The 17,588-nt window shown below is 39.9% G+C and overlaps 1 protein-coding gene across 1 annotated transcript in view; it reads left to right on the top strand.

The window, feature by feature from the left end:
- Window positions 1-17,588, top strand: part of DOCK2 (dedicator of cytokinesis 2) — a 1,347,187-nt gene that overhangs the window by 764,876 nt on the left and 564,723 nt on the right. The window contains exons 29-30 of the mRNA XM_077266018.1: window positions 3,197-3,291; window positions 16,346-16,424. Of these exons, the coding sequence (XP_077122133.1) occupies window positions 3,197-3,291; window positions 16,346-16,424 (174 nt within the window). The remainder of the gene's footprint in view (window positions 1-3,196; window positions 3,292-16,345; window positions 16,425-17,588) is intronic.

Below are 17,588 nucleotides of genomic sequence, written 5' to 3'. Positions count from 1 at the left end.
TTCTAAATTTTGTTCAGTTATATTGGTTTACCTGGTGAAAATAAACAAGTGAGATGGGAATATATTTGGTTTTTATTAAGTTGCCTAATAAATCTGCACAGCAATAGTTACCTGCACAAACAGATATCCTCCTAAGATAGCCAAATCTAAAATACAATAACCACTCCAACTTCAAAAAATATTAAGCTTTGATATTTGAGTCTTTTGGGTTGATTGAGAACATAGTTGTTGATCAATAATAAAAATAATCCTCTAAAATACAACTTGCCTAATAATTCTGCACACAGTGTATTGCCGTCACCTTCCACATATTCTCCAGTTCTCCTTTGAGGCCCTGGTATTTCTCTAGCTTCTCATATTTCTTCTATCTGATGTTGCTGTCACTTGTCACTGCCACATCTATTATCATTGCTGTCTTCTGATCCTTGTCTACTTATCACAATGCCTGGTTGGTTAGCCAACACCTACTTATCTGTCTGGATCTTGAAGTCCCACAGGATTTTAGCCCTTTCATTCTCCACCACTTTCTCTGGGGTCTAACACTTGGTCTTAGGGGGACTTAGCCCATATGCTGTGCTGATGTTCCTGTATACAATCCACGCTACTTGGTTGTGGCATTCGGTATACGCTGTTAATGCTTGCATTTTGCATCCTGCCACAATGTGTTGGACTGTTTCTGAGGTTTCTTTACATAGTCTGCACCTTGGGTCTTCTCTTGTGTGGTAAATTCCTGCTTCTATGGATATGTTACTTAGTGCTTGCTCTTATGCCCCTATTATTAGTGCCTCTGTGCTGTCTCGGAGTCCAGCTTTCTCCAGCCATTGGTAGGATTTCTCCATGTCAGCCACCTCCATTATCTGGCTATGGTACATCCCATGCAGCGGCTTGTCTTGCCATGACGCTTCATGTTCCTGTTCTTCCTTCCAGAACTGCAGAACTGTTGTTGTTGCTACCTTAGGCATTCTCTCAGCATCTCATCTTTTGGGGCCATTTTTCTGATGTATTCCTGGATACTCCTTGTTTCATCCGTGATGGTGGCTTGGAAGCTTATCAAGCCTCGACCACTCTCCTTTCTGTTGGTATACTATCTTTATGTGTTAGCCTTAGGATGGAGACCTCCATGCATTGTGAGGAGTTTTCGTGTCTTCACATCTAGAGAAAATTACAAAAGAACAACCCAAATAAAATAAAGGCTATATATAAATCAGTATCACAATCATAAATATAGTGATATTAGCTCACCCGGGTGTCTTTTGAGGAAAAAGAAAGTGGGGACCACTTAAACCAAGAACCAAAACCAATCACCAAACCAAAGGATGCACCAGGAAGACCAGACTGGATCAAGATATATTATTTTATTATTTAATTATCAAGCAGCGATACAATATATAAACAACTACCGTTTAAAAATATACAATAAAAATATAAAACAATCATACAAAAAAGTGTGCAGCACAGGACGGCATATAAAAAATGAATATACGGATACCCAACTGCACAGTAATAATAATTATTTATATACCCGTGCAAGGTAAGTATTACCCACAATCAGGGTATATTAGTTCCCTGAAAAATTAAGTGACACAATGTGGAAACAAAAATAAAAAAACTCCAAAATTTGATGTGCAATATATGCAAAAAAGTGCTGAAGTGCAAATAAATTCAAAAAACACAATTGTTTTAACCATCAGGGTTATTTCCAGACCCTGCACAGTGCTGATAGAGACAAAGTGCTAAGTGCTGAACTATAACAGATTTCAGGGAAAAATAGTGGATATTAGTGGATATTACCTTAGGGCACCGCGCCGTCCTGAGTACACGCACACACCCGACGCACGTTTCGGAACTAAATTCCTTCGTAAATTTGTTCGTAAATTCCCTGACGAAGGAATTTAGTTCCGAAAAGCACGTCGGGTGTGTGAGTGTACTCAGGACGGCGCGGTGCCCTAAGGTAATATCCACTAATATCCACTATTTTTCCCTGAAATCTGTTATAGTTCAGCACTTAGCACTTTGTCTCTATCAGCACTGTGCAGGATCTGGAAATAACCCTGATGGTTAAAACAATTGTGTTTTTTTGAATTTATTTGCACTTCAGCACTTTTTTGCATATATTGCACATAAAATTTTGGAGTTTTTTTATTTTTGTTTCCACATTGTGTAACTTAATTTTTCAGGGAACTAATATACCCTGATTGTGGGTAATACTTACCTTGCACGGGTATATAAATAATTATTATTACTGTGCAGTTGGGTATCCGTATATTCATTTTTTATATGCCGTCCTGTGCTGCACACTTTTTTGTATGATTGTTTTGTATTTTTATCGTATATTTTTAAACGGTAGTTGTTTATAGATTGTATCGCTGCTTGATAATTAAATAATGAAATAATATATCTTGATCCAGTCTGGTCTTCCTGGTGCATCCTTTGGTTTGGTGATTGGTTTTGTGTCTTCACATCTGCAGCTTCCATTTCTTCTTTGGCCAGAACACTATGCCAGCAGGGCATCTGATAACTGTCAGGGCATATATATTGATGGCGTGGATTTTATTATTCCCATTGAGCTGGCTCTTCAGGACCTGTCTTACCCTTTGATGGTATTTGGATGCTGCTGCTTTCCTTGCCTTTTCATTATGGTTACCATATCCCTGTGGGATGCCGAGGTACTTGTAGAATGTCTGTACATCTGCTATGTGCCCTATACTATTCCATGAATGACCAACATTTATGGTTAGATGATAATATCAAAATATTGTATCCAATAAAATCTAACCATGAATATACCATAATTCATCTTGGTTTTTGTATATATGTAAATATTATTTATCTATGTTTTTCCAGCCAGAAAATATTCGTTTATAACACTCTCTTGGACTTTTTATAAATTACAACCTAAGTATAAAAAAGGCAATGTATTTAGCTTTATAATGTGTTCAGTTTAACACACTAACACACTGGTGCTTGGGTACTAGTTCTTGTGCCCCTTGTGATGCTGTTATGCTTTTTTGTTCTTAACATCTCATAATATTTACTTATTTGTCGTACTAGAAAACACATACCATTGAGACAACCTAAGAACTATTTTAGATAAATTTCCCATACATTTAACTGTTTGTCTTATTAATTGGATAACCATAGCAATATTTATATATAATAATAATATAGTTTATATATTTTCTTCAATTTCTTCAAGGACTTTTTGATGGAGACATTTATACTGTTTAAAGATCTTATTGGAAAGAATGTGTATCCTTCAGACTGGATGACCATGAGCATGGTACAGAACAGGTAAGGAAATGTTTTGTTTTAAGCCTGTTATAATCACCCTGCACACAAAAAATGATGACCCATACACATGAGCCAAGATGTCATTCTGCTTCACCTGCGGCACCATTTTCATGAAGATGGCTACCAGCAAGAACGCTGCCTACAGCCAGGACCCTATCACAGTGATTAAAAGAAAAAAAAAACAGTAAATTAAATCCCCCTTTTTCCCACCCTTATGTAGAGAAAACAGATTATATTTAAATTACCCAGACGACTATGTTTTTACAAACCAAGAAGAATTAACTTTCCATCTGTATATTGGCTTGTGGTTTTAAGTGCTTATATCTGGTGGGTCAAGAAGACAGACTTGCAAATTGATATACTATTTGCCAAATTCTACTGAAAATAATTGTGCAAAGAGGGAACCATCATACCATTAAAAAATACAAGTGCATTTTCATGGTCCCATGCAGTATGTGGGCTCCAAGGCCTAATGGGGTGCTTATGATGATGCAGCAGGGCTGGCCTTCCTGCCAATGTACAAAACAAAGGAGTATGGAGCACAAAATGCATATTGTGAAGTGGATTTTCCTGGACCCATCCAGTATGTGTGTTTCAAGGCCAATGGGGTGCATATGACTGACTATGCAGCAGGGCTCGCCTTTCCGCCAATGTGTAAAACAAAGGAGTACGGAGTACAAAATGCAAATTGTGAAGTGGATTTTCATGGGCCCATAGGCTACAACAGCGTAGGAGACCCACTGTTTCATAATGGCCCTTTAAGAAGACAAATGCCACCTGATGCACCAGTAAAAATAAGCTCTGTGACTTTGAGTCCCTCCTTCGTAAATGAAACAAGATGGGTCTGCTTATGTGTCACACACCACATGGCCAGCTAGGGGTGTTAAAGGGCCACTGTCACTACCTCCAGCCATTATAAACTAAAAGAGCCACCTTGTGCAGTAATGCTGCATTCTAACAAGGTGGCTCTTTTAGTTTTAGGTTCAAGTATACCCCAAAAAAAGCGATTTGATACTTAGCCACCATTGCTGTCTCTAGCCAGGGAGGCGGCTCCTCACTCCCCAGCTCGAAACGCTCTTCTGCCGTCACTCACATCTTCTTGGTCTTTCTGCGCCGCCCCCTCAGCGCTGTTTACGTTTTCAAACCGGCGCCTGCGCTGTGTAGTACTGTTCTGCGCAGGCGCAGTAAGCTCTGGCCTTCTGCCGTCCAAGCCAGGCTTGCACACTGCGCCTGCGCGGCAGTGCGGCCACCCACCTTTGGAATCCCAGCCCCGCACTGTGTTATGCATTATGCACAGTGCGGGGCTGGGATTCCTGGGCATGCACAGAACAGTACTACACAGCGCAGGCGCCGGTTTGAAAACGTAAACAGCGCTGAGGGGGCGGCGCAGAAAGACCAAGAAGATGTGAGTGACGGCAGAGGAGCGTTTCGAGCTGGGGAGTGAGGAGCCGCCTCCCTGGCTAGAGACAGCAATGGTGGCTAAGTATCAAATTGCTTTTTTTGGGGTATACTTGAACCTAAAACTAAAAGAGCCACCTTGTTATAATGCAGCATTACTGCTGCACAAGGTGGCTCTTTTAGTTTATAACGGCTGGAGGGGGGTGACAGTGGTCCTTTAAATGTTACATTGACATTTCCTAGTGAATGCATTTGTAGTGGTTGCAAGCAATGTTAAAATTGAAAAACGCTTCAAAAATGCAGCATCTGAACTAAGCCTAAGTGGGAGACGAAATTTTCGGTCTGGGGTTAAATATTTGGCCTTACAGGCAAGTCATTAACCTGCAAAGGATGTACCTTGACATATTTCCAAGCAAAACCTGTTTTGGTTTCATTTTCATGTGTTTTTTGTGGCACCGGGAAAAATGGCATGAATCTCGGAAAAAAATGATTAAGGCTGTGAACTAGTAGTCAGGAATGCTTCCAGGGGCGATCTCCGTGAGGTCCCTGTGTCCTTTGAGCAGTGTTTCCATCATTTTCAAATGATTAAAAGGACCCCCGGGGGGAATCGCGGGAAAAATACTCAGGTTTCCCATAGACTTATATTGGGCTCGTTGTTCTGGCCGAGTACCCGAGTATACCAATTTGCTCGACCCGAGCAATGAGCACCCGAGCATTTTAGTGCTCGCCCATCACTAATTGACAGAGCTTTTTGACTACGTGTGGGATATCATCGTGCTTAAAAGTAAACAAACTAAAGGGTCAACTTTTTAATTTTATCTCTTGCAAAAGTAAAAAAAAATGGGGCTAAAGCAACATTTTCATGAAAATAGATGGAAATTTTCAATATGACAACCTTTTTTTAAATTCTGTGTAAAATCCTCGGAGTGGTTTCCAAAACTGGGTCACTTGTGGGGGCTTGCAAATGCAACACTGTGCCCACAATCTGTTTCAGCCAAATTTGTGTTTCAAAACTCAAATGTGCTCCTTGCCTTCCAAGCCCTTTTTCCAATTAGAGGTTTCTGGCCATATGTGGGGTATCAGGGTGCTCAAAAGAAACTGAGTAACAAATTGTGGTATCAATTTTCTCATGTTTTTCCTTGCAAATCCGAAAAAAATTGGCGCTAAAACATTACAATTTTTATATATTTTTTTCATTCCTCTTTGCATTAATTCCTGTGTATCATTTGAAGGGTTATAACATTGAATTACAGTAGTTCTGAAGAATTTTAGGAGTACAGTTTTTAAGATGGTATCACTTTTGGGGAGTTTCCAATATTTGGGTCCCTCAAAGTCCATTTAAATCTGAGTAAGTCTCTAAAGAAACAGGTTTTAAAAGTTTCTTGAAAATATAAAAAATTGCTAAACTTTTAACCATAATAAGAGCCTAACAAATAAAATGGCATTTCAAAAATGATGCAGATGTAAAGTAGACTTATCAGAAATTTTGTGTTAAATATTTTAATAAAATAACATGACTAAATGTTTTAACCACTTTACCTCCCCAGCCTGTTTGCATCTTCATGACTAGGCCTAATTTTACAATTCTGAAAAATTTTGAAATATTTTCACATTTTCAATTTGTATGCCTTTAAATCAGAGAGTTATTTCACACAAAATAATTAATAAATAACATTTCCCACATGCATACTTTACATCAGCACAATTTTTGAAACCTTTTTTTTTGCTGGGAAGTTATAACGGTTAAAAGTTCACCAGTGATTTCTCATTTTTTCAGCATATTTAAAAATACAACATTTTTTTCATGCACCACATTACATTTTAAGTTACTTTGAGGGGTCTATATGACAGAAAATATCCAAAAGTGACACCATTCTAAAAACTAAACCCCTCAAGGTGCTCAAAACCACATTTAAAAAGTTGATTTAACCCTTCAGCTGCTTCACAGGAATTTTTGGAATATGGAAGGAAAAAATGAACATTTCATTTTTTTATTTTTTTTTTACCTTAAACCCATTTTTAATTTTTACAAGAGTAAAAATCAAGGATAGACCCCTTTGTTATGTAATTTCTACTGAGCATACCGATACCCTATATGTGGGGGAAAACTACAATTTGGGCACAGGGCATGGCTCGGAAGAGAAGGAAGCGCCATTTGTCTTTTTGAATAAAAAGTTTGCTGGAATAAACAGTGAAAAAACCCACAAGTGATATGATTTTGGAAACTAGTTCCACCAAGGGAACTTGTCTAGATGTGTGGTGAGCACATTTAATGCCCACATGCTTCACAGTTTGACATTGAGCTGTGAAAATAAAAACATTTTGGGAAAATGTGATTTTTTTTGTTCAAAATTTGGCATTTTCTCAAGGGTAAAGGACAAAATCTACTGTTTGGATGCACAGCAGAGCTTGGGTGCTTTACAGAGGTTTATAATGTTTAACCATGAAAATAATAAAATCTACGTTTTCCCACAAAAATATTTTTAGCCCAAAATTTTGCATTTGCATAAGGGTAACAGGAGAAATTGAACCATTCAGATTGTTGTGCAATTTATCCTGAGTATGCTGATACCCCATATGTGGGGGATAACTACTGTTTGGGTGCACGGCGAAGCCCAGAAAGGAAGGAGTGAGGTTTTAGAACCCAGAATTAGAAGAAATTGTGTGCGGGTGTCATGTTGTGTTTGGAGAAATTTTTGAGGAAATTCGAAAACTGAAAAGTGGGGCGTGCAATATTATTTGGCCCCTTTAACTTAATACTTTGTTGCACTATCTTTTGCTGCGATTACAGCTGCAAGTCGCTTGGGTTATCTCTCTATCAGTTTTGTACATCGAGAGACTGTAATTCTTGCCCATTATTCCTTGGCAAACAGCTCGAGCTCAGTGAGGTTTGATGGAGATCATTTGAAAACAGCAGTTTTCAGCTCTTTCCACAGATTCTCGATTGGATTGAGGTCTGGACTTTGACTTGGCCATTCGAACATCTGGATACGTTTATTTGTGAACCATTCCATAATAGATTTTGCTTTATGTTTGGGATCATTGTCTTTTTGGAAGACAAATCTCCATCCCAGTCTCGGGTCTTTTACAGATTCCAACAGGTTTTCTTCAAGAATGGTCCTGTATTTGGCTCCATCCATCTTCCCATCAATTTTAACCATCTTCCCTGTCCCTGCTGAAGAAAAGCAGGCCCAAACCATGATGCTGCCACCACTGTTTGACAGTGGGGATGGTGTGTTCAGGGTGATGAGCTGTGTTGCCTTTACGCCAAACATATCATTTGGCATTGTTGCCAAAAAGTTCGATTTTGGTTTCATCTGACCAGAGCACCTTCTTCCACATGTTTGGTGTGTCTCCCAGGTGGCTTGTTGCAAACTTTAAACAACACTTTTTATGGATATCTTTGAGAAATGGCTTTTTTTCTTGCCACTCTTCCTTAAAGGCCAGATTTGTGCAGTGTACTACAGATTGTTGTCCTATGGACAGACTGTCCCACCTCAGCTGTAGATCTCTGCAGTTCATCCAGAGTGATCATGGGCCTCTTGGCTGCATATCTGATCAGTCTTCTCCTTGTTTGATATGAAAGTTTAGAGGGATGGCCGGGTCTTGGTAGATTTGCAGTGGTATGATACTCCTTCCATTTCAATATGATCGCTTGCACAGTGCTCCTTGGGAGGTTTAAAGTTTTGGAAATCATTTTATATCCAAATCCAGCTTTAACCTTCTTCACAACAGTATCACGGACCTGCCTGTTGTGTTCCTTGGTCTTCATGATGCTCTCTGTGCTTCAAACAAAACCCTGAGACTATCACAGAGCAGGTGCATTTATATGGAGACTTGATTACACACAGGTGGATTATATTTATGATCATTAGGCATTTAGTACAACATTGGATCATTCAGAGATCCACAATGAACTTCTGGAGTGAATTTGCTGCACTGAAAGTAAAGGAGCCGAATAATATTGCACACCCCACTTTTCAGTTTATGAATTCCCACAAAAATTTAAAATAACCAATAAATTTCATTCAACTTCACTTGTTGTTGATTCTTCACCAAATATTTACATTTGGTATCTTTATGTTTGAAGCATGATATGTGGGAGAAGGTTGAAAAGTTCCAGGGGGCAGAATACTTTCACAAGGCACTGTAAATCTCTCAAGCAATGTATTTGCAAGGTATGTGCAAGGTGCGCAACACACATCTAAAGTTGATCTAGGAAAACAACAAAAAAAAATTCCCACACAACTTTTGCTTTAGTCTAATTTTTTTCTTTTTCACAAGGATCACTGGAAAAATGTTTGAGCAATTTCTCCTCAGTGCAATACCTCAAATGTGGTCAAAACTACTTTTGAGGCACAGTGCAAAGCTCCAAAGGGAAGAATCACCATTTTGGAGTTCAGATTTTGCCAGAATTGTTTAAGGTTGCCATGTTACATTGACAGAGCCCCTGAGATGTCAGAACAGCAGAAACCTCATATATGACCTCATGGTACAAAATACGCTATCCAATTATTTCATAAATAGGTGCAGTCATCATATTGACTGCACCTTTAAACTTTACTCACAAAAATGTTGTTTTAGCCTCAAAGTTTTATTTTTCGCAAGAGAAACAGGAGTAATTGGAACATACAATTTGTTGGGCAATTTACCCTGAGTATGATGGTGCCACATACGTGGGGGAAAACTTCTGTTTGGGCACACGGCATGGCTCGGAAGGAAAGGAGTGCTATTTGAATATTGGAGCTCCATTTTGGCTGGAAAAGATAACTGATGCCATGTCACATTTCATGAGCCCCTGAAATGTGAGCAGAGCAGAAACCCCCACAAGTGTCCTCATTTTGAAAGCTACAGTTGAGGAATTCATCTAGGGGTGTAGTGAGCGTTTTTAACCTTCAGGTGATTCACAGATTGCTATAACATTTGGCTTAGTAAATGAAAAATTGACATTTTTTCACTAAAATATTGCTATATCCTCACGTTTTAAATTTTTTTGTAAGGAGTAATAGAAGAATGTTGTTAGAATGAATGTTAAAATTTGTTATGCAATTTCTCTTGCGTACGCCAATATCCCACATGTTGTCAAAAACTACTTTTGACGCACAATGTAAAGCTCAGAATGAAAGGAGCACCATATTGAAGTAAAGATTTTTTTGGAATGTTTTGAGGGTGCCATGTCAGATTGACAGAGCCTCTGAGGTTCCAGAACAGCAGAACACCTCCATAAGTTAATTCAACAAGGGGTTCTGTGATCATTTTGACACCACATCTGTGTCAGAATTTTATTCCATTGGGTGGTGAAAAACAAACAGTTGCATTTTTACCAGTAAAATGTTGTTTTAGCTACAGATTTTTAATTTTTATAAGGGCTAATAAGAAAAAATGAACAACACAGATTGGTGAGCAACTTCTCCTGAGTGCGCCAAATCCCTACATGTAAATGAGAACTACTTTTCAGGCACCGTGAAAAGCTCAGAAAGGAAAGAGTGCAATATTATTGTGCAGATTTTGCTTTACTTGTTTGAGGGTGCCATGTTACATTGGCAGAGCCCATGAAGTGCTAGAACAGCAGAACCTCCCCATAAGTAACCCCATTTTGCAAAGTAAATCTCTTAATAAATTCATCTAGAGGTGCAATAATTATATTGACACCACAGGTGTGTCTCAGACTTTTATGCCATTTGGCAGTGAAGAAAAAATAATCACATTTTTGCCACCAAGATTGTGTGTTAGCCCCAAGATTTACATTTTCATACTGAGAAATGGGTAAAAATAGCATCAAAATTTGTCCCATGTGTGGATGTACAGTGCTGCTTAGCCATACGGAATGACTCGGGAGGGACAAAGCGCTATTTGCCTCCTAGAGGGCAGATTTCCAAGGATAGTTCGCAGATTCAATATAAAGAGCCACCTAGTTGTAGAAAAGCATAATATCCATAATAAGGTCACTTGAGAGGAGAGTATAACTCTTTGGGAATTTATCTGCAGATGTAGTGACGATTTTTACTCCCTGGATATTTTCCTGAAACAAGCTGTAGTGGATGTTGCTGAGTGAATATTGCAAACTGCCATTGTAGTGACCAGTTGTTATGGACTGGTAATTTAGGAGCGACATGCGACTAGCTCTGAGCAGGTGGTAACTATACAGACCGCAGTTCCTGATCTTAACACAACACTAGAAGTAGCCGTGGGATGTTCCTGTCACTCCCTGGACACCTCATCACAGCCGGAGAACTAGCTACCCCTAAAGGTAGAAACAGGAAAGCTATCTTGCCTCAGAGAAAATCCCCAAAGGATAGGATAGCCCCCCACAAATATTGACTGTGAGAGGAGAAGGAAATGACATACGTAGTATGAAACAAGATTTAGCAAAGGAGGCCACTTCTAGCTATATACATAGTAAGGAAAGAACACTGTGCGGTCAGTAATAAAAACTAGAAAAAGTCCACTGCAGAGATATGCAAAAATCTCCACACCTGACTAAAGGTGTGGAGGGCAAAATCTGCAGCCCAGAGCTTCAGCTTAGCTAAATAGATCCATACTGATAAGCTGGACAAATGAGCAAAACATAGAATGTGCTGAACAATAAAGTCCACAACAAATGGACTGCAAAAGGACAAGCAAGGACTTATCTTTGCTGAACTGGACAGAGTGTCAGGGAAATCCAAAAGAGCAGTGGCTCCAAGCAGGAACAATTGACAACTGGCATTGATTGAGGCCTAAGGCCAGACTAAAATAGCCGTGCCAGAAAGACTATCAGTGGAAGCAGCTGCTAATGCTAAATCCAAGAAGCAGCTATACCACGCAAAACCACAGGAGGGAGCCCAAGAGCAGAATTCACAAAAGTCCTACTTACAACCACCAGAAGGAGCCCAAGAGCGGAATTCACAACAGCTGATAACAGAGAGAATAGACTGACAGCAGAACAGGGGAATGGCTGATAACAGAGAGAATAGACTGAGAGCAGGACCGGGGAATGGCTGATAACAGAGAGAAATAGACTGACAGCAGGACAGGGGAATGGCTGATAACAGAGAGAAATAGACTAACAGCAGGACGGGTAATGGCTGATAACAGAGAGAATAGACTGACAGCAGGACAGGGGAATGGCTGATAACAGAGATAATAGACTGACAGCAGGACAGGGGAATGGCTGATAACAGAGAGAATAGACAGAGCAGGACCGGGGAATGGCTGATAACAGAGAGAAATAGACTAACAGCAGGACGGGGGAATGGCTGATAACAGAGAGAAATAGACTGACAGCAGGACAGGGGAATGGCTGATAACAGAGAGAAATAGACTGACAGCAGGACGGGTAATGGCTGATAACAGAGAGAATAGACTGACAGCAGGACAGGGGAATGGCTGATAACAGAGAGAATAGACTGACAGCAGGACAGGGGAATGGCTGATAACAGAGAGAAATAGACTGACAGCAGGACGGGGGAATGGCTGATAACAGAGAGAATAGACTGACAGCAGAACAGGGGAATGGCTGATAACAGAGAAAATAGACTGAGAGCAGGACCGGGGAATGGCTGATAACAGAGAGAATAGACAGAGCAGGACCGGGGAATGGCTGATAACAGAGAGAAATAGACTAACAGCAGGACGGGGGAATGGCTGATAACAGAGAGAAATAGACTGATAGCAGGACGGCGAATGGCTGATAACAGAGAGAAATAGACTGACAGCAGGACAGGGGAATGGCTGATAACAGAGAGAAATAGACTGAGAGCAGGACCGGGGAATGGCTGATAACAGAGAAATAGACTGACAGCAGGACAGGGGAATGGCTGATAACAGAGAGAATAGACTGACAGCAGGACAGGGGAATGGCTGATAACAGAGAGAATAGACTGACAGCAGGACGGGGAATGGCTGATAACAGAGAGAATAGACTGACAGCAGGACAGGGGAATGGCTGATAACAGAGAGAAATAGACTGACAGCAGGACAGGGAATGGCTGATAACAGAGAGAAATAGACTGACAGTAGGACAGGGGAAAGGCTAATAACAGAGAGAAATAGATGGGTATTTCCTGAAGGAACTACAGATAGTGCTTTGGAATTGTGCTGTGCTGTTCCTTTCACTTTAAGAGCTGATATTATCTGGCAAAACCTGTGTTTGGTGGGGTCATGTAGAGTTCGTAGGCGTTGGCATAGTAACTGGGTCTGATTGCGCATATCAATGAGCTAATCAGCCCAGGTGGCAGTTACATTTGAAATTGCCTCAGAAATCAGGCCCATATAACCCTATTGGAAAATTTCCCCATTGAAATACATTGAGACAATGCATTTCAATGACGGGAAAAAAAAATTTCAAACGCAAATTGCGCCAAAACTACAAATCCGATCGACACGAAAAATACTTAGCACACCTCTCGTGGACGCTGGTTTCGAAATGACGTCTCACTGGAGTCTGTGCGTGCAGCGGTTCGGGACGCATTATTGCGGAAAAAAGCCTAATAATAATAAGAAGAAGAAGTTAACCACGTTCGGATTACAATATAGTGCTTTGTTCCAAAGCACTATAATAATAATAATAATAATAATAATAACAATATTCAGAATAGTTTATTATATACACCAAAAATGTACATACATAAAAAAGATGGCAAAATATTGGTTGCTGGTAGCAGCCTGATTAGATGACCATCAGAAATATCATGCATAAATTGTATCAGTAAAGTAGTACACAAATGTATTTAATTTATAAAAGTTCGAGCAGGATGAATGACCACTCACCCTTATGAAGACCTAATGCTGGTCCATTGTCTTAAGTGTAGACATTAAGAGTTCAGGCCATGTCCGGCCAAAAATAAACTTCTGAGTGTGCTAAATGAAGCAGAAGATGTGTGATGGAAAAATGCAGCAAGCAAGTATGATGCACCGGACATGGATCTACGTCTGACAGCGTCCCGGGAAAACGAAGGCAAAGCACTGACGCAGTGGACAGTGCATGACATCTCACAGTCAGATGAGCATGGTAGCTGCTTGAGTCCACACTTAGTGTTTTCCAAATGAAAAAAGGTTTCCTTGGTCAGAGGAGAATGCGGTGACTCTGTTCTGAGTCGCTTTAAATACATGCCAATGTTCATAAATAGTTAATACTTGAAAGGGCCAGAACAATATGGATGAAAATGGAAGTGCCCCACAGATGATATAGAGTATACTAGTGTATAAACTGTGTATATACAGGTGCTTCTCACAAAATTAGAATATCATCAAAAAAATAATTTATTTCAGTTTTCAATACAAAAAGTGAAACTCATACAGTGCCTTGCAAAAGTATTCGGCTCCCTGGAACTTTTCAAACTTTTCGCACATATCATGCTTCACACATAAAGATACCAAATTAAAATTTTTGGTGAAGAATCAACAAGTGGAACACAATTGTGAAGTTGAACAAAATTTATTGGTTATTTAAAATTTTTGTGGAAAATCAAAAAACTGAAAAGTGGGGCGTGCAATATTTTTCGGCCCCTTTACTTTCAGTGCAGCAAACTCATTAAATAAGTTCATTGTGGATCACTGAATGATCCAGCATTGTCCTAAATGTCTAATGATGATATATATATATAATCCACCTGTGTGTAATCAAGTCTCCGTATAAATGCACCTGCTCTGCTCTCAGGGTTCTGTTTGAAGCACAGAGAGCATCATGAAGGCCAAGGAACACAAAAGGCAGGTCCGTGATACTGTTGTGGAGAAGTTTAAAGCCGGATTTGGATACAAAATGATTTCCAAAACATAAAGCATCCCAATGAGCACTCTGCAAGTGATCATATTGAAATGGAAGGAGTATCATATCACTGCAAATCTACCAAGACCCGGCCGTCCCTCTAAACTTTCATCTCAAACAAGGAGATGACTGATCAGAGATGCAGCCAAGATGCCCATGATCCATCTGGATGAACTGCAGAGATCTACAGCTGAGGTGGGACAGTCTGTCCATAGGACAACAATCAGTCGTACACTGCACAAATTGGCCTTTTATGGAAGAGTAGGAAGAAAAAAAGCCATTTCTCAAAGATATCCATAAAAAGTGTAATTTAAAGTTTGCAACAAGCCACCTGGGAGACACACTAAACATGTGGAAGAAGGTGCTCTGGTCAGATGAAATTAAAATAGAACTTTTTGGCAACAATGCCAAACGATATATTTGGCAACAAATGCCTTTGGTAAAGGCAACACAGCTCATCACTGTGAACACACCATCCCTACTGTCAAACATGGTGGTGGCAGCATCATGGTTTGGGCCTGCTTTTCTTCAAAATTGATGGGAAGATGTATAGAGTCAAATACAGAATCATTCTTGAAGAAAACCAAAGACCTGAGACTGGGACTGAGATTTGTCTTCCAACAAGACAATGATCCCAAACATAAAGCAAAATCTATTATGGAATGGTTCACAAATAAAAGTATCCAGGTGTTAGAATGGCCAAGTCAAAGTCCAGACCTCAATCCAACTGAGAATCTGTGGAAGAGCTGAAAACTGCTGTTCACAAACGATCTCCATCAAACCTCACTGAGCTTGAGCTGTTTGCCAAGGAGGAATGGGCAAGAATTTCAGTCTTTCGATGTACAAAACTGATGGAGACATACCGCAAGTTACTTGCAGCTGTATTCATAGCAAAAGGTGGCGCAACAAAGTATTAAGTTAAGGGGCAGAATAATATTGCACGCCCCACTTTTCAGTTTTTGAGTTCCCACCAAAATTTAAAATAACCAATAAATTTCGTTCAACTTCACAATTGTGCTCCACTTGTTGATTCTTCACCAAAAATTCACATTTGGCATCTTTGCTTGAAGCATGATATGTTGGAAAAGGTTGAAAAGTTCCAGGGGACCGAATACTTTTGCAAGGCACTGTATTTTACTTAACTTTTAATATTTGACATAGCAAATGTATTGACCATACATAGACATACAACTTTTATCTCTCGTCTCAAACCCATGTCTTCAGATTTTATGTTTGAAGCCATGTTCAGTATTTGGTCAGTATTTATATAGAATAGATAGACTTCAGTGACATATACAATTAGTACAGTCTGAGTGCAGCTTAATGTACATGAATTTAATTATTAAAGATTATTTTTCTAAAAAAATGGTGTGGGCTCCCGTATAATTTTCTTAACAAGCAAAGGGAAAGCTGACGGTTGAGAGCAGATATTTATAACTTGGGAATGGGGTAATACCCATGAAGCTTCCCAGGCTATTAATATCAGTTTACAGCTGTATACTTATCCTTTTACTGGCTATTAATTCCACAGTGATATACGTACATTATCATCACTGTCCCCATTGAGACTCACAATCTAAATTCCCTATCAGTGTGACTTTGGAGTGTGGTCAGAAAAAAGAGAACACGGAGGAAGCCCACGCAAACACAGGGAAATCATACAAACTCTTTGCAGATGTTGTCCTTGGTGGGATTTGAACCCAAGATCCCAGTGCTGCACTGCTAACGACTGAGCCACCGTATTAATATTATTTTATTATGTTTGTTTAAATTTGAGAGAGCTCTTTGGAGAAGGGCACTAAGTTTTGGTATGGGGTCCTGTGATTTGGGCACTCTTATGGCAGTATATATTTGCATTTTAATGAACAGCTTGTTTGACATAACTATACATATGTATTTGTTTTGCAGAGTTTTCTTGAGAGCTATTGACAAGTTTGCCAGAATAATGGAGCAGAAATTTCTTGAGAATATGAATTTTGAAGTGCAGGTATAGTAGTACTGTAGAGATTTATTTTAATCACTTACTTATTAAACTACAGCATTTGGTAACTCTTTGTCATGTCGGACACTGTTCACACTAGGACATCCGACAGACAGCGGTAATTCCACATACGTCCACTACACGCTCAGTGGCGTCGGCTAGATTTTATCCAGCTTGCTCGGGGTTAATTTAGCTGGTAATTTGATTGGAGGATGGGTCATGCCCACGGCCTTTAAATAGTCGTACTGGACTTTGGGCGTCGCCGATTATAGCTTGTGCTTTGTGCCTAGTGATTCCGGTCTGGAGTGGTGGTCTTGTTGTAGGAATATCGTATCTGGTGGTGTATTATCCTTTGTCATATTCCTCCTTCCTATATTTGCATTTGTTTTGCCCTGTACACATTATAGTGTATTCCTGTGTGTCTGCGGCGTGGTGCATTTTTCAGTTTTCCCTGTCTGTGCTTTCTCTGGGGATTGGTGTGTGGTCTCTTCACTGGGTGGCGGGTGGTGGTTTCAGCTTAGGGCTGAAACAGGAGACAGGGTCAGGTCTTCCTGGAGCAGAACAATATTGTATCATACAATTATTAGGTTCTGTAGAAGGATGTAGATCTGGGGATTTATTATGATGGAATATAGGAATATAGGCTGAACTGGATGGACAAATGTCTTTTTTCGGCCTTACTAACTATGTTACTATGTTAGGTCTGGCAGCCCAGACATGCACACCTTTAGTGTAACTTCTGGGAAAGTGACAGACAGTGTTTCCCTAGCCTAATGGAAATTGCAGGGGCCCGGGTAACCAGCCTTAGTCTACCCAGTACTCCCGTGACATTATAATCGGCCCAAAAAGAAAAAAGAAAAAAAAAAGAGTTTTTTTTTTATGTCATGGATCCCATGACTTCCATAACCCGCCAGTTGGAGGCGCTGTCCTTACAGGTCACTGAATTGAAGGGGGCAGTTCAGCAACAGGGTCTTGTGGTGTCTAATGTGCAAGTGGAAACTGCAGATAGAGTTGCAGAGCCAAAAATCCCTTTACCTGAGAGATTTGCTGGGGAACGCAGTAAATTTGTTGTTTTCCGTGAAGCTTGCAAATTATATTTTCGTATGTGCCCACTTTCCTCAGGTAATGAGGCTCAGCGTGTGGGCTTGGTTTTGTCATTACTGAACGGAG

Source organism: Ranitomeya variabilis, chromosome 5, assembly GCF_051348905.1.
Source record: "Ranitomeya variabilis isolate aRanVar5 chromosome 5, aRanVar5.hap1, whole genome shotgun sequence".
Classification (NCBI taxonomy): Eukaryota; Metazoa; Chordata; class Amphibia; order Anura; family Dendrobatidae; genus Ranitomeya; species Ranitomeya variabilis.
This window is presented reverse-complemented; position numbering and strand designations above follow the sequence as displayed.